The 21904-nt window shown below is 40.1% G+C and overlaps 9 protein-coding genes across 9 annotated transcripts; 4 read left to right on the top strand and 5 right to left on the bottom strand.

Moving 5' to 3' along the window:
* Positions 1-6: 6 nt before the first annotated feature.
* Positions 7-1467, top strand: JH06_2968 (hypothetical protein; the record flags this gene model as incomplete). Its single annotated transcript, XM_014671246.1, has 1 exon — positions 7-1467. One exon carries the CDS (start codon positions 7-9, stop codon positions 1465-1467), a length of 1461 nt encoding a protein of 486 aa, XP_014526732.1.
* An 83-nt stretch (positions 1468-1550) lies between these two features.
* JH06_2967 (hypothetical protein) lies at positions 1551-3043 on the bottom strand (the record flags this gene model as incomplete). Its single annotated transcript, XM_014671245.1, is given in 8 exon segments — positions 1551-1703; positions 1734-1826; positions 1858-2032; positions 2070-2221; positions 2233-2319; positions 2334-2723; positions 2755-2846; positions 2998-3043. The coding sequence occupies 8 exon segments, from the start codon at positions 3041-3043 to the stop codon at positions 1551-1553; spliced, it is 1188 nt and encodes a 395-aa protein (XP_014526731.1).
* Positions 3044-6044: 3001 nt separating this feature from the next.
* Positions 6045-7512, bottom strand: JH06_2966 (folylpolyglutamate mitochondrial; the record flags this gene model as incomplete). Its single annotated transcript, XM_014671244.1, is given in 4 exon segments — positions 6045-6216; positions 6247-6405; positions 6436-7241; positions 7261-7512. The coding sequence occupies 4 exon segments, from the start codon at positions 7510-7512 to the stop codon at positions 6045-6047; spliced, it is 1389 nt and encodes a 462-aa protein (XP_014526730.1).
* Positions 7513-8315: 803 nt separating this feature from the next.
* Positions 8316-9096, top strand: JH06_2965 (hypothetical protein; the record flags this gene model as incomplete). Its single annotated transcript, XM_014671243.1, has 5 exons — positions 8316-8342; positions 8386-8533; positions 8564-8688; positions 8732-8965; positions 8992-9096. 5 exons carry the CDS (start codon positions 8316-8318, stop codon positions 9094-9096), a joined length of 639 nt encoding a protein of 212 aa, XP_014526729.1.
* A 251-nt stretch (positions 9097-9347) lies between these two features.
* Positions 9348-10913, bottom strand: JH06_2964 (hypothetical protein; the record flags this gene model as incomplete). Its single annotated transcript, XM_014671242.1, has 1 exon — positions 9348-10913. One exon carries the CDS (start codon positions 10911-10913, stop codon positions 9348-9350), a length of 1566 nt encoding a protein of 521 aa, XP_014526728.1.
* Positions 10914-13278: 2365 nt separating this feature from the next.
* Positions 13279-14333, top strand: JH06_2963 (hypothetical protein; the record flags this gene model as incomplete). Its single annotated transcript, XM_014671241.1, has 4 exons — positions 13279-13377; positions 13409-13462; positions 13493-13601; positions 13672-14333. 4 exons carry the CDS (start codon positions 13279-13281, stop codon positions 14331-14333), a joined length of 924 nt encoding a protein of 307 aa, XP_014526727.1.
* A 1649-nt stretch (positions 14334-15982) lies between these two features.
* Positions 15983-17469, top strand: JH06_2962 (hypothetical protein; the record flags this gene model as incomplete). Its single annotated transcript, XM_014671240.1, has 4 exons — positions 15983-16312; positions 16343-16609; positions 16669-17325; positions 17356-17469. 4 exons carry the CDS (start codon positions 15983-15985, stop codon positions 17467-17469), a joined length of 1368 nt encoding a protein of 455 aa, XP_014526726.1.
* Positions 17470-17506: 37 nt separating this feature from the next.
* On the bottom strand, positions 17507-18628 carry JH06_2961 (hypothetical protein; the record flags this gene model as incomplete). The annotated part of the gene is made up of 7 exons (XM_014671239.1): positions 17507-17549; positions 17579-17741; positions 17770-18167; positions 18196-18250; positions 18302-18484; positions 18516-18569; positions 18601-18628. The coding sequence occupies 7 exons, from the start codon at positions 18626-18628 to the stop codon at positions 17507-17509; spliced, it is 924 nt and encodes a 307-aa protein (XP_014526725.1).
* A 120-nt stretch (positions 18629-18748) lies between these two features.
* On the bottom strand, positions 18749-21178 carry JH06_2960 (RNA-dependent ATPase; the record flags this gene model as incomplete). Its single annotated transcript, XM_014671238.1, has 11 exons — positions 18749-18975; positions 19006-19099; positions 19131-19160; positions 19191-19355; positions 19459-19908; positions 19939-20157; positions 20187-20264; positions 20296-20535; positions 20566-20794; positions 20823-20895; positions 20929-21178. 11 exons carry the CDS (start codon positions 21176-21178, stop codon positions 18749-18751), a joined length of 2055 nt encoding a protein of 684 aa, XP_014526724.1.
* Between the last annotated feature and the right edge of the window lie 726 nt (positions 21179-21904).

Here is a 21904-nt window from a genome sequence, read left to right as displayed (position 1 = left end):
TTCACAATGAGTGGAGTGAATGATTACCAAGTGTTGAATGTTCGAGTGAAGTATTCTGGAGGAGTGGCTGCCTATCTGAATGGAAATCTGGTTGCTCGACTCAATCTGGCTGAGAATTTCGATTCAAACACAGAATCTCTGGCTGTTCATGATCCTAGTGTGTTCTCGAAGTTCCATGTGATTCTATCAACAGCTGGAATTCAGGAGGGTACTAATGTATTCAGTTTCGAGATTCATCGTCCTGTTGGCGGTACTTCATCTGATGCTGTTGTGTTTGATGCTACTGGAGTATTTGGAGTTGATGACTGTTCTACTGTTGTTGACTCATTCTCCTCTCTCGAGTCCTCTACACCCACATTGGGAGTGCTAGCCAACATCATGGACCTGGATCCCTACACAGTGGCTACTCTTCCTTCGACCATTGGTACGTTCGTGAGCTGGACTGTTGAGAATCTGGAAGGAAGCAAGTGGAATACATTCAATTTAGTAGGAAGCAGCACGGTCACTTCTTGGGGCTTCGATATAAATGGTTGGCTGAGCGAAGGAAGCGACCCAATCACAATGTTCTCTGATGGAAATGTTACGGTAACTTCTCGAACAAAGTCTCTGATCTCTGTTCCAGTAGCATTGGCTGGTTTCCGTACATTCCGCTGGGAGATTACAGATCAAGGCTCAGCTACAACGAGTCTTGGAGCCATGTTTACTGCATACTGCAAAGCGTCAGGTGCTGTATGTCCTGCTGAAGGCACTTATCCTTCAGTAGGTGAAGGTCAGATTTCTTCTTCAGTGTGTCCTGAAGGATATCGTGGCTATTCGTATCGCCTGTGTGAAGATGGCGTATTTGGTGAGGTTCAATTGGATCACTGTTCTCAGAAGGCTCCAACAGGAGTTCGTTATCGTAACTCGCATATGACATTTGTGATGGATACACAGGTGTCTTCAGGAATTCCAGTATTTGAGAATATTGTTGAACACTGGTATATTGATGAGGGAATCCACTTACCTGCTGGTTTGACTCTAAATGAGAAGACAGGAGAAATTTCAGGAGTTCCTACGGTTATTACAGAGATGGTTCAGTATGTGATATATGCTGAGAATCAGGCAGAAGCAGTTGCCGTGGAGGTGACCATCTCTATCCGTAAAGGTCGTTGTCTGTCTGAGGGATTCTTCCCACTTACGGATGTTGGTGAAGTGGCTGTACACGAGTGTTCCACACAGGGAAACTATGTGGGTACACAGACACGTACATGTATTTTAGGAACAGAAGATGGAGAGTGGCAGAAGGCTTCTGGTTTCTGTATGTCTATTGCAACGATTGTGATTCTCGTGATAGTTGCAATTGTGATTATTCTGGTTGTAGTTCTGATTCTGATTCGTGTTAGTAAGAAGAAGCATGCTGTTGGAGGAGTTAAAGGCAAGAAGGTTGTCAAATCAACAATCAAAAAGACCAGAGTTGTGAAGGTGTAGTCGTGTTTGTTCTAAGACATGGAGTACGATAATCACAACGTATAAACCAAAGAACTGACTAAACAAACACACTAGTAGCGAAATCACTCCATCATATTTACAACTCCTTCCATTAAGATCAATCGAGTATCCAGAATTGGAGGAGCCATTAACTCACTGATATTCAATTGATTGTCAATACGTTCATATGCACCTAGTAGTTCCAAGAACTCTGACCATGCCTCATATACAGCGTGCTATCCATGATTCCTCACTCCAAATCTCACTTTTTGATTGACAGGTACCTGGTCTCGATCAATTGCAATCAGCATTTCTTTCCACAATGCATCCATCTTCTCTCCAATCACCGTATCCAAGGACTAACTCTTAGTCGAATATCCACAGACGTACTGAGTCAATATTCTGATCATACAAACCAACTGTATCCCGAGACTCACACACTACTGTCACTCGATCCACTTCATTAGTCGAAATTCGAGACTTTATTTGCCATTTCTCATGGGATAGACAGGAACATAATGGTGAATCATGATCAGACATAAGCAGTTCTCTTCGTTTCTCCTTGCTTAACATATTGATCAGATCATCTACATGACAGAGACAGATGACCATTACTTCGATGCATCACAGGCAAATGAGAACGACGGTTCTGCAAACACTTGTAGAGGAGGAACAAATGGTAGAGAGAACGGATATCTCGATCCCAATGACAGAAAAGACGGAAATTCTCGGGAAATAGGTATTCCAAAATAAACTACAATTAACGCATATGCAAATCCCGACTTGGGCACGAAACGAATCAGCAAATAGATCGAAATTGTTATACAGGAAGAGAAGAACACGTTTCAATATCTACAAAATCAGACCCAAAAATGGAATTCCACAATCACATGTTCTTGTTGTAGCAATCGTCGAAATCCTTCAAACATGAACTCATAATTCATCGTGCTTGGCACCTGTACTGCCGAACAATTGGATTCCAAATAAAGTGGGTATTTGGGTCGTTGCATACGATAGAGGAAGTGTCCCGAAGCCAAATCTGAGCGTAACTGTCGTATCGATTTGCCATCAAGGAGAGTTTCAAGGATACGAAATGTTTCTCCATCCGAGAGAAGAAGACCTAGCATTGACAGAGATGAGAGATGCTTACCACATACCTGAAAGGCTTCACTCAGATTATGAGAAGTGAATCCTAGTTGTTGCTTGTGCAAAGTAATGTAACGCTCGAGAGACCACAAACATTTCATTTCCACGATCTGACCAATCAACTGTCATATTCATTCCTACGTTCCACTGATCAAATGAAGGACGCAAACGAAGGAGAGAACAAATGGCTTGAGCACGCAGACGCTCCATCCAACAGTCCAAATAGTGGAAACCTACATATTAGGGGCAATTTCTGGAATAACAAGAAACGACATCATTTACGATGAGAGCATTACATTGTGAGAAGAGAATCTCAACAAACCTACAATATCAGGAATTCCAAAAACAGTGACAAATTGATGAGATCAGGATTCATCAACATACTTTCACTTGCCTTTAATACAGCTACGACATACTCAGCATTATCCATAGCTGCATGAGAACGTGTTAATCCGCAGTGATATTGATGGAGAATCAATGATTGAAGAATTGGTAAGAAGAGTCTGAGAATGAGGAAATAGCCAGGAATTGCTTCATATAGCATAGCTATGAATGAATAAGATAGTAAGAAAGGACGTTTCTGTACATCATACTGATAGAGATGACATAGGTCACACCAACAACGTATGAAGGAGAGAGTGAGGACTGGATGATATAAGAAGCAATCATACCAGGAAGCACGTGTTCCAGCATTGACACCAGGATCTGGTAACACACACCAATAGAGGAGAGATGGATAATTGGAGGCAAACTGGGTATGCTGGTATGATGTATGAGAATGTAGACTGCTTTCACACAGTTGTTCTACTCGTACAGTATAATCGATTACAAGCAATGGTGATGTGTCAGGAGTAAGATCTGATTCATGAATTGATGGAGTTAATTTGAGATCAGAAGGAAGAGCATCCTGTTGATTCCGAATAGAATCCAATGGACGACAACGAAGAAGGGGATCCCCATTATTTGACTCTGTGGAATCCTCATGATTTGACAAAGTGGATTCTTCAAATGGAAACAACATAAGCGGAGGCTCATTCTCCTCTTCACCAACACTCTTACTGTCATTCTCATATTCTGAAGAATAGTACTCATCTGAAAATGAACTGGTATCTGTTTCTGAATCTGTTGTAACTCCCACATCTAGTGAAACTCCCACTTCTGCTGAAACTCCCACTTCCGTAGAGACAGCCAAAGTTGAAGGACCATAACTATAACTGTAACTCCGTGTCACACTAGAAGTCTCATCTGAAACTGTTTCAGACTCGGATAATGTACAAGAAAAGCAATCATCACTCATAACATTGTTCAATACATCAAAACGAATATCAGGAAGAGATAAGTGAAGTGGAGGTTGAAGATCCAACAGAGCTGACATCACAATGTCACCAAAACTAGGAATACGAAAGGTAGCTAAAGCCAAAATGCGACAGGAAAATAGGATTTGAATCGGATTATCATAGTCCTTTGCAATAACCATTGCTTCAATGAGCGTCAATTTTAGGAGATACAAATAACGCTTCAGCAAAGGTTGCCTTGTTGCAGATAGACGGTACGTAGTTCCATCGAATCCATTCTGTTCCTACACTCCATGATCTTTCCCTCTCCTACTAATAGAAATTCATTACGGTTAGCTATATAAACAATAAACCGATATAACACATATCGATCGCGCAACTTCACCTAACTATGACTTCCCAAGCACAAAACAACCGAATTCAACCCACTCAAGATCACCTCCCAGGTAGCTAAAAGATAGCGCATTCCTAGAATCGTCGAATCTTCATCTTCATACTCTACGACTCACACATCCGTTCAACCCAAACGGAACTTGGGACACTCAAACAAAGACTCCATAGACTCCAGTAGAGTTATTCGCTTGGTGATTGTAATTGGACATTCCACTAGGTTGTGAAATTGCTTCCTTAATTTGGAATTAAACTCAATAGGCTTGTTTCTACCCATGACACTATTCTGAGAACCAAAATGAAAGCGATCGCCAAAACAGCAGTCAAATAGCATAACAAGCAACAACAACACAACCTCTACAGATGTGACTCAAATATCGCCCTTGAAACCTTTTCAATATGGATGTTGAACTGAGATCCTGAAATCAGGAATGACGCATTTTGGACAACTTTCTGGAAATCTGGTCTTGCTCAAAACGCATTGAATGAGCTATTCAAGGCCCTTTTCCATCTCAATTACTCCTGCTGAAGACATTATCCTCACATGTAATGGATTTGGTGAATTTCTATCTGTAGTGGACAAGGGAGAGCAATCTACCACATCAATCAGCGTACTCAACTCTAATGATCAGAAGGTTATAATAATCTTAGTGTTTCACGTACAGATTATTCTGAAGTTGCGGTCCAATGCTGGAAAACTTCTTCGAATCAAGCAGAACTTATTTGCGATTGATTCCAAGCAAACAATTAGCTTTGATAGTGATACCGTTTCTTTTGGCTGATAGGTAGTACGAATACCTTCTAAAATCGTTGATGACATCATTAGCAAACATGAGGATTCTAAAGTGCTTGATTCGTATGTTTTTGTCATTTCGCGTTTAACTGAAGATATAAACTTCAATTTAATATTACATTCATCTCCGATCTTATGTTTGAGAAGATATCAAAACTCAAGGAAGAAGAACGACTCGATGAAATGTCTGTGGTCGTAGATATGTTCAGTGGGTTGGTGATTGTAGTGGAATCGCGTTTCAAAGTCTGATATTCAACAAATTGTAAAACCCATCATTCTTTCATACAAATCCTGTCCATCTAATTCTGTGAATCCTGTTGAAGAGCGAGTCGACTTTGTTGAATGGGTTTATGAGTAGAAATCCGAGGAATCATTAAACAGTATTGTATCTTCCGATGTGTGTCTTGTATTCATTCTATTAACTAATTTCATGTAGACTCCTGAATACAAGAAGCTACGTAAACAGTATGATGCATTGTGTGTCCTCTTCAAACGGTGTCAAGATGTAATCAAACTACAAGAGAAGGATAAACAAGAGCTGAAAGAGAAGGTTACAGCCATGGAAACTGAAGTAACCACCTTGAAGATGGATATGAATTTGCATCCTACTGTTTCTGTTCGTTTAATCTCTGGAGTATCATATGTAGACTTCGACTTCTACTTCTGTGAAACCAGCAATCTTGACAGGAGTCACAATCTTCTCTATTATTCTTGCTTTTGTACTTGGATTTGTTGTTGGTCAGTTTGCTACGCATTTTGTATGGAAGTAATCAATCTTCGCCACTTGTTTGTTCCATTTCTAATTCGAACGTTGAATTCTTGATGGTGAATTCGATTCTACGAAATCTATTCCTTGGAATCGCAGTGGTATCGACATTTCTTGTTCTTCTTCTATTCTATTCCTATGTTGCGTACAAGTTTGCTTCTATTACGCTTAATAAGATCCATTATTATTATCCGTTCTTGTTCACTGAACAAACACAACAATTCTCTTCTTTCCATTCAATAGCATTTAAGAGATCACCACAAAGATACAGTGATCCTGTGCAACATACAGTTGTATTCTGCTTTGAATGACACGCTTCCTCTACCAAGTGATCTGCATCTTTCACAAATCGAATCATCCTATAATTCAACAACTATTCCTTGTCCTACCGATGCTGAAGATGGTGGTATGTCTCCTCAATTCTCCAAATTTTCGCTAAATAAACTAACCATTCATCTTGAATTCCCTCTGGTTGAAGATCTGGTACATCCTTTTCTTCCAACTGACGAGTAGTTAGCAATTCTTCAATGGTTGGTAATTTCACATGTCTACAATTTACAACCCACGTTTATCCTTACGTGTATTCTGGTTTAGGATGCTTTACCATGGTAAAGACAATCTCATCAACAGGAAGTTGAACCAGCGATGATAACAATGCATCACAATTTTTGTCCCTTCCACAATAAAATAACAACACTTTCTTTTCCTTCACATCTATCAATTGCTGGTTGAACCATTTATAAGCTGCTTGCATGCTCTTTGGAGTATGAGCTCCATCAATCAAACAGTTTAATGATCCCTTCTTCACATGTTGACATCGAGCAGCCATCGATGTTGTCTTCTTTACTTCCTTCATCCAATCCTCTCGAAATACAATTCCAAAATAATCACACACATTTCGAGTGAGATAGAATGCAACAGTGAAGTTATCCAACAAATATGTACCATCTGTGTCTTTCACAATATCGGGAAGATCAGATGATTTCACGATTTGAATTCGACATTCTACTGTTGACTCTTCCTTCCAATCCCTACCTGTCTCTTTCGCACATTCTTTTAATGCATCAATCGCATCTTTGTCCTGGTCTAAAACAACTGCAGGAACTCCCTTCTTGAAAATTCCTCCTTTTTCCTTTGCAATTGCCGACAACGTATGACCCAAGATTTCTGTATGTTCTAGATCAATTAGCGTGATTCCAGTAGTGATAGCAGTCTCAATGACATTGGTACAATCCATTCTCCCTCCCATTCCAACCTCCAACACAACCACATCCACCTTTTCTTCAAGGAACAAGCGGAAAGCAATAAGAGTCAGAAACCGGAAGAAACCCGGCCAATTGGCAATATATGCAGGACGATTCTGTTGATGAGTCTTTATTTCTTCCTACCTTATTCTGTTTTACCTTCTGTAACGTTGACCAAACAACGTTAAAGTGTTTGAGATATGTCTCTTTCGAAATACACTTTCCATTGATCCGAAATCGCTCACAAAGATTCTGCAGATGAGGAGATGAGAAGAAACCCGTCTTCAAGCCATGTTTACGCAGTGCTGACTCCACATAGGTACAGCAAGTTCCTTTTCCTTTTGATCCTGTCACATGAACAAATTGGAGCTGATTAATATCCAAATTTAGTTCATTCAAATAGTACTTCATTAACTGAACCGATGCATTACGGTCTTGCAGAGCTTTGACATCACAGTACTCATTGAATACCAGTTGCTCCGCTTTGGTAAATTCTCTTCTTATTAAGTCAATTTCAATCCATACGCATCAATATTCATGTTGTTGCCAAACAGATTCTGTTTTGACGAACTCCCTTCATGGCAGAAGCCGATTTCCTGGAATCTATATGCGATCCTATTAGTGACGACACGCGTATTCGGGAGTTGCGCGAAGATGTATCTCGAATGTGCCGAAATGAAAACGTCTATAGTTTTCCAGGTAAGGCTGTGTTTTTGGAAGTTAATAAGCATATAGGTTCGCAGCCGGTATCCATGGATCGGGAGAATGTGAAGTTTATATCCAAAATCGAATATTGCGTATGTGAAAAGACGGACGGTGTTCGATACATGTTGCTAATTTGGCAGGTTATTCTTTGGAGAATTGTTGATGAGTAGAAGCGTTTTTATTTTATCGACCGCATGTTCAACTTTCGATTACTCAAAAATATCGATTTCAATGAGGCATGTTCGTTCCTTGAATCTCTCAGTTTTCCTGATCATATTGATTTGAACAAAGCAACCGTCTTAGATGGAGAATTACTTCTCGAGACGAAAGCAGATAAACCATTCTTGTGTTATTGGGTTTTTGACATCGTCTGTATCAACAACAGAAACGTTTCACAGCTTTCTCTTATCAATCGTCTCCATCTTATTCGGTCGTTTGTGATCCATCCTCTCAATGAAACCACTTCAGCAGGAAAGCTCGTTTTACCCTTTCAAATGCGCTTGAAACCAATGTACAATCTTGATCAAACTGTTTTTGTATGGAAGGAAGTCTCTTATTCTCATTGGGAATTATCAATAGGTTGTTCAAAATCTACTTCATGAATGTGATGGGTTGATTTTCACACCAATTCGTGATCCATACACTTCTGGTCAATGTCTCAAATTGTTGAAGTGGAAGCCAGTGGAGAAGAATTCAGCAGATTTCAAGTTACAGGGAGAGATGATACGTCTGAATAATCAAACAGAATGAGTTATAGATGGGAAACGTCAATTCCGTCTCCAAGTGGTTCGAAACCGAATTGATGCAAATTTTGATTGGTTAACATTGGATACTCCACAAGAAGAGGAAACATTCGGTAAAACGGGATTGGTGGTCGAGTGTGTATTTGATTTTGTATTTGACACTTTATTTCTCTTAGTACTAGGATCGGTGGTCTTATATTCCATTCTGGAACGGTACAGAGTGGATTCCTTCTCCTCGATATCCAACGAGTGAAAAGGGTCCTGGGTGGAGAAAGGGAGGCTGGAAGCCGCTGCGAATTCGAAGTGACAAGCTAAATGGGAATTCGCAGCGAACTGTGGAGAATGTGTTTCATAGTATTTTGGATAATATTACAGTAGATGAATTGGATAAATTCATTCGACAGGGAACTTTGCTTGTTTGTTGGAACAAAATTGATTTCAGATAATGGTGAAGAAGGCCAAATCAACGCGAGTTGAGCAGAAAGTACGTGGTAAAATTATGAAAGCCGCATCGTATCAAATGGTCATGGAATGGTATCATTCGTAGAAAGGCAATCACGAATAAATTAAGTGGTTCGGAGAGGAAACGTGTGAAGAAACATCGAGACTATCTACGAGGGTTAGAAAAACGACGAGAAGAGTGACAGTTTCTCTAACTACTTTGACTTGTATAGATTAATTCTAGCTAATCGGGCAACGAATAATAAACATGCGAAAGAACTGGAGGCATTGGAACAGCAGATTGCTGAATGGACATTACGGATTAAAGAAGAATCTCAAAAGAAGTAGAATGGATTGTTAACAAACACACGAATCTTTTCCCTCTCCAACATCCCCTAAATCCTCGGCAAATGCTTCTGCATCTCCAGGCAATTCTTCTTCCTCCATTCGCCAGACATTGGTTGATTTCACATCTAGACTGAAAACGCTCTCATTCAACGAGCGTACACTATTTTGTAGCATAGCAGGACTCTGAGATACTTTTAAAATCGAGTTCACACAAATGTTCAATCCCTCTTCAACACATTGTCGCCAACAATTTGCTTTCACATCTATATTCTCATCTCCGTGAACGAGTCTTCGACGGGACGAAGTCGACTGCATCGTCATGGAGAATTCGCGAATTACAGAAGGAAATACTTCTTCAACCGTAGGTTCTTCCTCAATCCACTCTCTCTCCTGTTGTTCAATGACTTGTTTCACAGCAGCCTCTACCTCAGGTACTTGCTGCTGATCCTGCGTATATTGGAATACGTGATCTACCTCCTTCTTCTTCTCCTCTAGCTCATCCGAGTCCACTGGAGATATGAATTCCTCTTCAGAACTATCAGAAACACCAAAGACCTGATGCTTGGTACAATCCAATGAGATTGATAAAGGCTCACGTGTGTAGTGAATTGGAAAATTATCACTGTCATCTGAATACTCCAACTGGAAGAAGAAGAGAGGTGGATCAATTGGCACAGTAGGAATGTGGGGTATGAATGTGGGGTGTGAGGGGGACATATGAGGAGAATGAGGAGGGGTTTGTGGAGGAGAGATTGGAGGAGAATGAAGAGGGGAGATAGGAGGAGAATGAGGAGAGATAGGAGGGGAATGAGGAGGAGAGACAGAAGGAGAGACAGGAGGAGAGATGGGAGGAGAGACAGGAGGAGAGACAGAAGGAGAGACAGAAGGAGAGACAGGAGGAGAGACAGAAGGAGAGACAGGAGGAGAGACAGAAGGAGAGACAGGAGGAGAGATGGGAGGAGAGACAGGTGGACGGGATACTGATGGTGAAAGGCGAGGGGAAAGGAAAGGAGGAGAAATGGATGGAGACATGTCCGAAGTCGGCTCTTCATTCGGAATTGTCAAATAAGTCTCATTTTCTGGATTTGCCTGGTTGGATACTTCATTTGACTCTTCTTCGCTCCACCATGATATCGAATTGCATGTACAGTAATTCACAAAATCATAATCATCAAGGACTTCTTGCAGACTGAGCCCACTTAATAGTGGAATGCGCCAAGGCTCCGAATTTGCAGTCAGATTCCATGATTTTCCCGTAGAAATAGGAAAGGAAGAAGTCATGGGAGTTACATTATCAATCACATATTCCCGTGGAAATAATGCTTTAATTTGGTTTATCATATTGAGATAGTGTTCCAAACGCTTTGATGGAGACAGATCGGCTATGGACTGTATCGTATGTAGATTAAAAAATCGTGCCTGATTCTGGAATGACAAATATTCGAATGATTTCAGTTCATATCCTTGATTCCAGATTGCTTGAGCTTGTGAGAGGAGTTGTGAAGCATGAGTAGCAGTAAAGGATTTGAGAGAGATCTGATACACTTCCTTCTTCTCTGAGAATGGGCCCAGCATCTAGAAGAAATGAGAAAAAGACTTAAATGAATGTGATGAGAGTGAGAGTGTGAGTGAATGAGACATGACTGACAATGATGTAACTTTCTCCACTTACCATTCCACAATACTTCTTTTCATTCCTAAGTACATTCAATAGAATTTGTTTGATTGGAGGAACCAATCCCTCTAATCGTTTCATTCGTTCATTCCATTCTCGGAACACGTTTGGATTAATCTCCCTTCCCATTTCAATCCATAAAATCAAATCATAATCCTTATCGTATTGTACATATTCCCATTTCATTTGTTTGTTTGTCGACGGAATCGAAAATACAATTTCCATCTACACATCACAGGTTACCATCACAATCTCACCTCTTTCATAACCTCAGACCCATCATTAACTTCAAATGCAAATTCATTCCAGTTCATATGAACAGAAATATGAAGACTATCACACAGATTCAGGAACACTCCAGCTTCAATGAGTTCAGTGTCAAGAACGGATACTTCGTTCTCCTGCTGATGAGAAGGATAACATACAAGAATTGTTTGAGGAATCCTGGACCTCCAACACTCCAGCTGATTCTGGATCTCATTACTAAGTCGATCTTCCGAAATTAGCACCAAATAACGACAATTAGAATAAGCAGGAGGATCATCTAGCCATACCCTCTCAGGAGCATATGCTGTATCAAATTGGCAACCCTCAATTGAGTTTTTGAACCTATTCAATGAGATTTCATTCAATTCTATTTCATTACTTCTTCTTCCCTCTCCTACGTGTTTTCATAACAAGAATATCTGATTCTTTCACTGTCACACGATCAGCTATTCTTCCACCATATCGACGAAACTTCTGTACATTTTCATTGTCTCCCTCCCATTCATGTATACTATCATGTACACAGCATACAGATTTTGCATCAAAATATCGCTGTACAGTATCATTTGGAGCACATCGAACAAATGGAAGTAACATTGGTATTCCCTCAACATGATCAGTCACACGACAATCAACTCTTCGAACCTCTCGTCCTGGAGTTCGTGTATAGTAACTATGTATAACCATAGTAATTATAAATTACTAAACAAGAGACGCTAAATCTAATAATGGGAGTTTCATTATGGAATCCAATTCTGACAAAAACAACTGATTCAAATTGGACACAAAAGAATCTGATTGCTGATAAACATCTCTCCATATTGCAGAAACTGAAGGAGAACGAATAAGGAGATGATAAGACAGAATAGAAAACGAGGAGGAAGCAGCCAATGTGAAGAAACATGAATAGGGCTGATCATCAGAATACGGTGCCAATTCCACTCTCTAGACTTGAGGAGAATTGCAGAGACATACCATCGACTGAACAGAACTATCTATCAAAGAAGCATTATGAAAACAGGAAGCTTTGAAAAGAACAGGATCACAATGACTGCCAAGAAGAGGAGATTGAAGAGTACAATGAGTCGATTGTGAGTTAATCTCATGGATGATAACATACAAATGAGGTGTAACAAAAATAGGATTCTAGTTATGATAGAAAATACGAATCCTTACAGTGACAGCCATAAAATCCAAGAATAGGTCTTGTGGAATCGCTAGACAGGGAGAGACACAGAATAACAAGCATTGTAGATAATCTGAATCCTTTTCAGTTACAAGAGGACATGTGTGGAGCAACTTATCATATCCAATTGTCCCCTATTCGGATCATTGATAGCAATAATAAGCTACTGGATAGAAACATTTGAACGGAATCAACTCAAAACGATTCTCAAAGAGAGGAAGTGTAGAATCAAAATACGCATCATTACATTTGAAAGATGCATTGCTGTCTTGAGAAGACAGCGTTGTAAGTGGAAAGACATCATCAATAGATGAGGCATATTCACTTTGAATTCGACAAATTAAGCTGTCAGAAACACAACAATTTACTTCCTGACCCACAAGAGAGACATCGCTTCCATTTTGTTCCAAAAGCAGTCCGGAGTCTGTAACGTAGATCAACAGATTATTATACGCTTTACTATAACCAATCACAATCCCCAGTTCCTGATGTCCCTAGGAATTCACATAATCATCTACACGATACGATATGGACCAGAGATCCAATCGCGATCGGTTGGTTCAATTGCATTTTGCTCCTTTTTTAACGTTATCGCTAGAAGAAGACAATTACCGCGGTTTCTCTTTTCTATTCGCTTTTCGGGTATTACTCATTGGAGAATGTTTGCAAGAGGAATTCAGAAGTCCTCGGTGTTCGTTAGACCAGTGACGATGAATTTCCTTGGTTTGAGAGGACAAGTTGAGGGTGTATTGGGAACAAGCTCGAAATGGACTCTGCAGAACCGAATGTTTTCTGCAGAATCTAGAGAATACATGGATTATGTGATTAAGTCGTATGTTCCAAGTGGTCCACAACGAACCAAAGAAGAAGTGATCCGAGACTTGATTGCTCCAAAGTTGAGTAACGAGCGAGTAGGGACTGGTTGCTTTGAGTAATGGCCAGAGAAAGCAGTTGATTGCTGAAGTGGTTCTCTTGAATCAACCTTTTACAAGTCAGGTAATGAAATGGTTATTCGATGAAGAATAGGAAATGGAGACGATTCTTGCTTCATTCATCAAGAATAAGATGTATCTTCGGATTGTAGCTTTTGCAGAGTATTGTATGGATCATAATCTTGTACAAGAATGGGTGATCTGTAAACTAGATGTCCTCTTTGAACGAAACCACGATATTGTGGTTACTCTACAGCTGTAGCAATCGGAAAGATGTCGATGTTCTTCAACGCATCCCTCAATACTCTTTGCATTATCTACGAGGTCGTTACGCTTTCAAGGCCAAATATGCTCGTGCACTCTTCTGTTGTGGCCTTTATGACAAGGGAATGGAGTATATGAAACTCTTCGAGAAGGATGAGTTTCGTTTTAGTGATTGCAACAATATCTTGCTAGATGGATTGTACTTAGGAGGTTATTACAAACAGTGTATTGAGATGTTTGATAAGCTGAAAGAATTATCCCTCCATCCTAAAGATGCAGATACTAAACCTCCAGAACTCTATAATGTTGGATATGGAGCTGTTTTGAAGTCATACTGCAAATTGAAGGATGAGGAGGGAATGAATCGCATTATGAGCGAGATGTCTCAGAAAGGAGTGATACCTCGAGAAGATGCTTACTATGAAATGTGTGAGTTGTTTGATCATTCGGAAAAGTGGAAGGCGAAAGCAGAACGAGTATTTGAAGTTTGCCAACAAAAGGGAGTACTTTTGTCAGAGACACAAAAACAAATGATTTCTGCAAGAGCAAGAGAAGAGTGTTTTGGTGCAGGTGTGATTGTTATTAATGATTATTGCAAGAAATATGACTCTGTTCTGGATATTCACAAAGAAGCAAAAGAGTTCGGTATTTGCGTTTTCCAAAAATCATAAATAGTTTTACAATGTAGAGAAATGCCAGAATCTGCTTGTCGTATGAGGGTGTTGAAACTGTTCCATGATATGGGAGCCAAATATCGTTGGAGTGCAATGAGGAATTATGACATCGTGATTCGGACGAAGGTGGGTCAGGAAGGTGTAAAGAGACTACTGCAAGAGGATTTATGTCCTTCGATTCCATTTGTTGTGGAGGTATGTGAGGAGAAGAAGAATGAGGTTTAGGGATATAGTGTTCGCACTCAATTTCAGGAAGTTCTGCGGTGGGTTGATCGAACGCCGTTTAATTTTGGGGTGTTTTTGAAATGAAATGTTTGTTCATAAGGAATGAAATCACAATGGATTAGGTTGGAATGGGTTTCTGAACAGAGAGTAAAAGAATGGGGATCCCAAAGGATCGTTAATACAGTGGGATCCCCATTCTGGATCAGTAGCTTTTTGTTTGTAAAAGGTCTATCTAAAGAATTCTATTTCTTTCTATCTGTTACTTGAACCACTGAGATTTGGGAAGCAGTTGTGTGATGTCTCTGAAAGCAGTGTTTCTCATTTTCATGGACTTTGACCTATTTCGCAACATTGGATTGGTTCATCAAGGGTATTTTAAATGTAGAAATGTCAGTTCTAGCATCTATTCATTTCGTATTCGTCATCAGTCTTCAAACAAGGGTCAGATTCTCTTTTATGATTCAAGTCCATGTATCAAAAGCAATTTCAGAGATAACACGTATGTAAGGTTTTTACTGCGAATTGTTTATGCTGTAGGTTGAGGATGCAGAGCTGTACTATAAGCCATGCAGTATTGATTTGACATCCAATGCTTTCGTTTCCCGGAGTGTTTTGATTCGTTATTCTGGTGAGGAAGCTTCTTTTCGTGATTCCTGTTGTTGGCGTATTGAAGTACCTTATGAAGATGTAAACGACACATCCTTGACATTTACCGTTGATCTATTCTCGCAGTGTCCCATTCGGAATGATAAGCGTGTTATTGCATACGCAGAAAAACCAACAGTACATGTCTTGCTTTGTTGATTACATAGTTAATAGGAAGTCAAACCATAACTATTTCTCGTGTTAGCTCCGACTCTTCCATGAGTTATGTTCGTTTGTTGTTCCCTGAACAGGGTTTATGCGAAATCACGGGAATTGTAATTTGTTCGCTAGTTGATATTCGTTTCACCCAAATCGAAGAACAAGAACATATGTCAATGGCAGACTATCTGTTTGGAGATTGTGATGTAAGTGTGAACAGAATCTACCATGTAGTCATACATTGAGATGACAAGCAAGGCTTCGCAATTGAAGGAACAAATCAATGTTCTCTTTGAGAGCAGTTATTATCATATTCTCAACTGTCTTCAAACGATTGATCTTGTAATTCTGTTATTCCAGAAATCCTCATGATTTAGCAATACAGTACTACCTCCATTAGTTCTTCAGTAGCAGCTATTCGATATGCTCCTTATCAATCACTTCTGTATCCTGATCAAGCATCCTCTTCTTTTCCTTCACCTACGGGTCTGTCAGAATCAACTCTCAGTTCTGCTTTTTCTCTCACGCTCCACACTCCTCAGCCAAGTTCAACACCACTTTGTGGTTCGCCACGGTTAAGTGGATCACGGGAAACGCTGAGAGAATCCTTATCATGCATGGAGTTTTCTGTGGAAGCTCCTAGTTTGATATCCCCTGACAAAAGCAATGAATTCCCGCAGGAACCTATTTCACCACGGGAGTCCTTAGAATTGCGAATCGAAGGAATGCGTGGGTTAAGAGAGAATTTAGCATCAGAATTGGTCGAGGGGATTCGGAAATGCTCACATCAGTTGTGGACAGCTCATGATCGATTAACTGCGGGAATTCGCGATTGTATTGGGGTTATTGTAGAAGCGCTCGCAGAAGTGAATTCCAGAAATCTGCACAATTATTTCTCTAAGAATGTGATTGTCAGCAAGATGAATCGAAATGATCTGGAGGGTGAAGTGATGAATGAATGTGGGTTTGAAAAGTAGAATACGGACACACTGAATGATCATTACTCCTTGTTTGAGAGAGTTCCACCTCCAGAAGAGAAGGAAAACATGATGATGAATGATTCTTTGATGAGGTTTCTAGAGACTGATCGTGCACTGATGGTAGTGGAGCAATATGAGAAAGAGGAAATGACTGTGGAGAAGCGAAGTAATCGACAGTGGAGATGCATGAAGTGTGGTCGATGGTGTGTTGGTTGTGCAAAGCGCTGCGAAGGTTGTTTAACATGGAAACGAAATGACGTTCATGTAGTATTTATCTTACATGGATTTCGGATAAGTTAGAAATGAGTATCATTATTGTGTAGGCAGCTCCTTCAGATATGCGTCATATCGGTAATCTTCTTCTTCTCACATATCATCATCTTCATGTGATCTCACTTCATTCCATTATTCATCACACCCAAGATTCTTTGACACAACAAGCATTTCTGATCTCACAAGAAATTCATTCACATCTTATTCCTTTTGCAAATACACTCACTCACATTTCATTCATCTCGCATTCAATTGGTTCACTTGTACTTCGATTGGCGCTTAATTCGCCACTTTTGAATCCCTTCCGATCGAAATTCAATCTTTTTTTGTCTTTGAATGCACCACATCTGGGAGTAATGTTTCCGAATATCACACTGGATTGGGGATCGAAATTCTATTCATTCTTCAATAATTCGAAGGTCGTACAACAACTACTGCTGAAAGAGGAAAAGAATCAGCGTAATTCCCTGTTATACAAAATGGCGCTGAATTCGGGACTTGATGCTTTTCGTTATGTTTATCTATTCTCATCGTGTCAGGATACTTTTGTACCATTCCATTCGGAACGAATTGAAACAAGCCCAACCATTCGAGCTACAAAGGGATCTGAAAAGGAAGTATATCAAGAAATGGTGAATGGATTCTGGAATGGAGTTCTTCATGCTGATAAGAAGGTCAAGGTAAAGAAATTCGATGTCTATTATGAAGTGTGAAATTCGATGTAATTTGAGTCATAGAATATTGCTGTATCTTTGGATTCTATTATAGGAAAGACTGCTCATAATAATGTGTTGCGAGAAGCGAATGTGATTCAGATGTTGCTATTTCAATGTGCTGAATGCTTTCAGTAAATTGTTTGTTCTTATTCACAGAATCAACAAACATCGGTTAACTATTCTTTACCCATCGATTCATTGTTTCATAAATCGTCCTACAATGAAAGCAAACCAATAAATATACCAGGTAATAGTACTATTCAAAGCTCGCTTACTTATTCTCATAAAACCACCAGTATACATATTCTTAAATGCTGAACATACACGTCGCAAACCGCTTGTTCCATTTGCATCATGCACAATCGTTCTAACAGTACTTCGAACTGTCAAATAATTAGGATCACCATCTTTCTGTTATTCATTTCCAATACCTACCATTAATCTGCATTTGCGTTTTTATCATATCAAAGGGATGTGTGATAAACGTTGAAGTAATTCCTGCAGTGATACCAGTTAATAAATTAAGCAAAGTAACAGGAATTGATTCATTGTTTTCACGCAACTGCATGATGTGAGGTTTGATTGTATGATAAATGCAAATATATAACCCACTATTGGGAGCATCACGCAAAATAGTTGGAATCAAACCAGAAAACAGACCTTTCTTATTCACAGTCAGAACATTCTTGCAGGTGTGATAGATTGTGTCATTTACAACCTTATTATATTCCATTCTGGTTTTAACAATCGTTACTGGAAGCATAATAGCTGAACAGACAGATCGAGCAGTAAAACCAGCTCCTAGCGAATAAAGCGACTTATGATTGATGTTTCTATGTAACAGAAGAGGGAAATCAATACGGTTTGCCATTTGTCTCATCTTGTAGAATCAAATGCAACAAATAGTAGTAGAGACCTACTCCAAAGGTAACACGAATCAAACTTGGGGACTTGTGTTAATGTGTACCAGAAAAGCCTACTAAACCATCCCAAAACCCAAGAAGGCCTCGTTCTTTGTAAATGTTCTTTGCAGCGATTTGCCATTTTACATTCTCTTTCATCTCCAGTGTTGATCCCTGTTGGATAGTGGCTTTGTGATAGTATCCCTGTTGTCTGGTTTTGATCACATCCATTGGCTGTAAAAGAGTTGCTGTACTGTTACAAAAAAGTATAGAAACTACCTGCCACAACACCTGAAGCAGAACCAGAGAAGAACTTGTAGACACCGAAGATCACTACAGATAACTCTAGAAAGTGAGTTTATACCTGGATGTTTCTCTTCATCAATCAACATTCGATCCAGTATCAATATCTTGCGAGAAAAACGCAATTATCGTAGTTTCTCCAGTTTCTACGATAAAATAGGTTCAATTTTTGGTTATCAACAATGGGAGAGATCAGTCTAACAAACAGATCATTCTTCACTCATTTCCTGATCATCATCTTCTTCTTCTTCACTTCCTAAAAGGACCATCGGGGTTTCCTCGATCACATTCTGAGCTTTGTCCTTGATCTTCCTCTGTAACTTCACTTCACGTACACGCTGTCTTTCTCTCTCTCTGTCCTTCTCTTCATTTGCTTCCACATCCTTCTTCACTTCTTCTACACGCTTCTGAATAGCCATCTTGTTCATTTCACTCTCTACATGTAACCAGTCTCTTCATCACTCACCCTTCAGTTCATCAATATTCATAACACCATCTCCACGCTGAATCGGATTTCCATCTTCATCAAATCGAATCGATTTTGAGGAAGTTTCATTTCCCTAAAATATGACTATTTCTGTCAAATCCAACATTCAAACGAAGACGACGTTTCTCGCGTTTCTATGGATCAGATCATTCTATTAGTCCTACTGGAAGTTGAGGCAACTCGTTCGCATCAATAGAAAGTGTGGTTCGACCTGTAGCAACCAGTAGTTCATCCTCACTCTCTGAAGAAGCAACAGACTGAGTATGCGTTGGAGTCTCGATCTCGTGACGAAGCTGTTGTAGTTCATAGGATTCAGACGACTTCTTCTTCTGTAATGGTGAGTGATATGTGAATTGATTAGTCAAGGCATGATCTCACACACCACTCATTCATTCATGCATCACTCATTCACACACTCATTCACACACTTACCTTATTCAATTTCACTTTCGGTACCACACCCAATCCCAAGCTCTCAGCAAAACTCTCTAATGGTAGTTCATTCACATCATGCCCAGCCAATGCCACACTCCGTACATATGAGCGGAATGCACCCACAGCCAACACATTCAGTTCTGTATCCTTTGCTACCTCTTGCATGACTCTTCGTGTAACGGATTCTGTTCGACTTGGATTTACGGAGATTCGTTTAACGGGAATCCGAGCTTCAACCATCATATTCAGAAATCTCTCTTCTTCTGATGGAAGGATAAAAGTGAGGGCGTTTCCTTTTGATCTGAAACGCCCAGCTCGTCCAACACGGTGAATATAACTTGCCGAATCTTCAGGAGCGTCAAATTGAATAACCCAGTCAATATTTGGAAAATCCAATCCACGAGCAGCTACATCAGTACTCAACATGCATGCCTGATCCTTCTGCAACTACAAATTAACCATCTCATTCAACAGAACATAGTCGTAGTACGTATATGTTCGCATTGTTTGCTTCTGCTTCCCATGAATATGCATGAGTGAAACTCCTGGTTTCATTCGACGAAATGTCTCAAACAAAAATCGGACTTCTTTTCGACTGTTCGCAAATACAAGCGATTTTGATTTTAAATGGGATTTTAGGAATGAGTATAATAGTTCGATTTTTTGGCCTAACTCACATACCACATATCGTTGCATCTACAATTAGATCTATCTCGTGATCCTACGATTGTCTTTGGAGTCACATAATCTTCATCGGGAGTTACATTGATGTACAGTGGTTCATGAAGAATATGACTGGATAACTATCCATCAACCAATCACTCTTCCATCTACTTTCTTGACATTTTCATCCACAGTAGCACTAAACATTAGACTCTGTCGTTCTGTGCCAAGAGAATCAACGATCTGATCCAACACCTTTCTGAAACCCATATCCAAACATCGATCCACCTCGTCAATAACCAAACACTTCACATTCGAACAGTCGAATCCGGGGGTTTGCTCAATATGTTGGAGTAATCGACCTGGTGTTGCCACTAATATATTCATTGAAATGATTCGTTTCTGCTCATCCTAAATTTGAAATGAGTTCCGTAAACTTACTTCGAAATCCTTTCCACCAATGACAAGACCCGCAGAGAAGGAATGATACTTTCCAATTGTGCAGAGGACATCAAAGATTTGAATAGCCAATTCACGAATCGGAGAAACAATCAAAACACCAACCCCATCATCTGTATCCCAACGATCCCGATAAAGACATTCCAAAGCAGGAATCAGAAAAGCAAGAGTCTTCCCTGAACCTGTTTTGGCACAACCAAGAGTATCATGTCTACAGCTAAGACAAACGACGAAATAACGACCCTTCCAAAGATTGCAGTATCGATGATTGCTGTATTTCAGTCATTTCAACAAATCCAGCTTCTTTGAGGCCTAGAAACGTAAAACAGACAATGCACCACAAACCGGTTTTTGTATATTGCGAAATCGGAAGCTCTTCAAACTTCTTCATCACTGTCTTTTCTTCTTCGGACGAAGAAGCAAGGTCGGCAAGTATCGCATTTAGCTTCTCAATCTCCTTGATTTCCTTATCAACCTTTGATTCCTTTCTTGCAAACCGTTTATTAGCTTTCTTCTTCATCGACTTCCCCTTCGGAGACAATCCCTTCTTTCCCTTCTGAAAGGACCCTGCAGTTTTCTTCTTTGTCAAGTCCATTATATATTGGAGATGTTTCGTCAAATCGAAAAGCTGCGATTGATGGTTCTATTGTTCCAACATGTCTTTGTTCGATTTAAATCAAACAACGTCTAGTGTAAACAAACAATCACTACTCTGCAGTCATACGACTTAGAAAGTAGGGTAAGAGTTCATCTGGTTAATACCGCAAATACCGGCTCCAGTAGCCTTGTAGGCAATCTTGATGTATCCCTCATCACCCCAGCTAGGACCCCAGGAGTTCTTGACAATCCAGTACTCATCAGTGTAACCGACAGCGAGCACTCCGTGGTTCAGAGAGGTTCCGCAAGCAGTGCTATCGACAACACCACCAGTGTACATCTGGAACACAGCAGAATCAGCCTCCACAGCAACAGACACGGGGGCCTTAGAAACGGCAGCCTTAAGAGCAGCTCCATCATAAGCAGCAACCTCCTCATATCCCTTAATCTGAATGGCAGCAGTGCACTTGTCATCCTTGCAGTCCTCATCCTTAGCATGGTAAGGATAGTCCTCCTCAGTGCACAGACCCTTCTTCATGACGTACTCGAAAGCGTTGGTCATCAAACCACCTCCGCATCCGTTGGACTTGGGATCGCAATCGACCAGCTGCTGCTCAGACAGAGAAATCAGCTTTCCGTTAGCAACGAAGTTTCCTCCCTCCAGAGAACCGGTGGCAGAGAAAGCCCAGCAAGAACCGCAAGAAGCCTGATCCTTCACGGGGGT

This window comes from Blastocystis sp. subtype 4 (assembly GCF_000743755.1).
Source record: "Blastocystis sp. subtype 4 strain WR1 chromosome Unknown seqid_0180, whole genome shotgun sequence".
NCBI lineage: Eukaryota > Bigyra > Opalinata > Blastocystidae > Blastocystis > Blastocystis sp. subtype 4.
The sequence above is the reverse complement of the archived record's forward strand: the minus strand, read 5'-3'. Positions and strand labels throughout refer to the sequence as shown.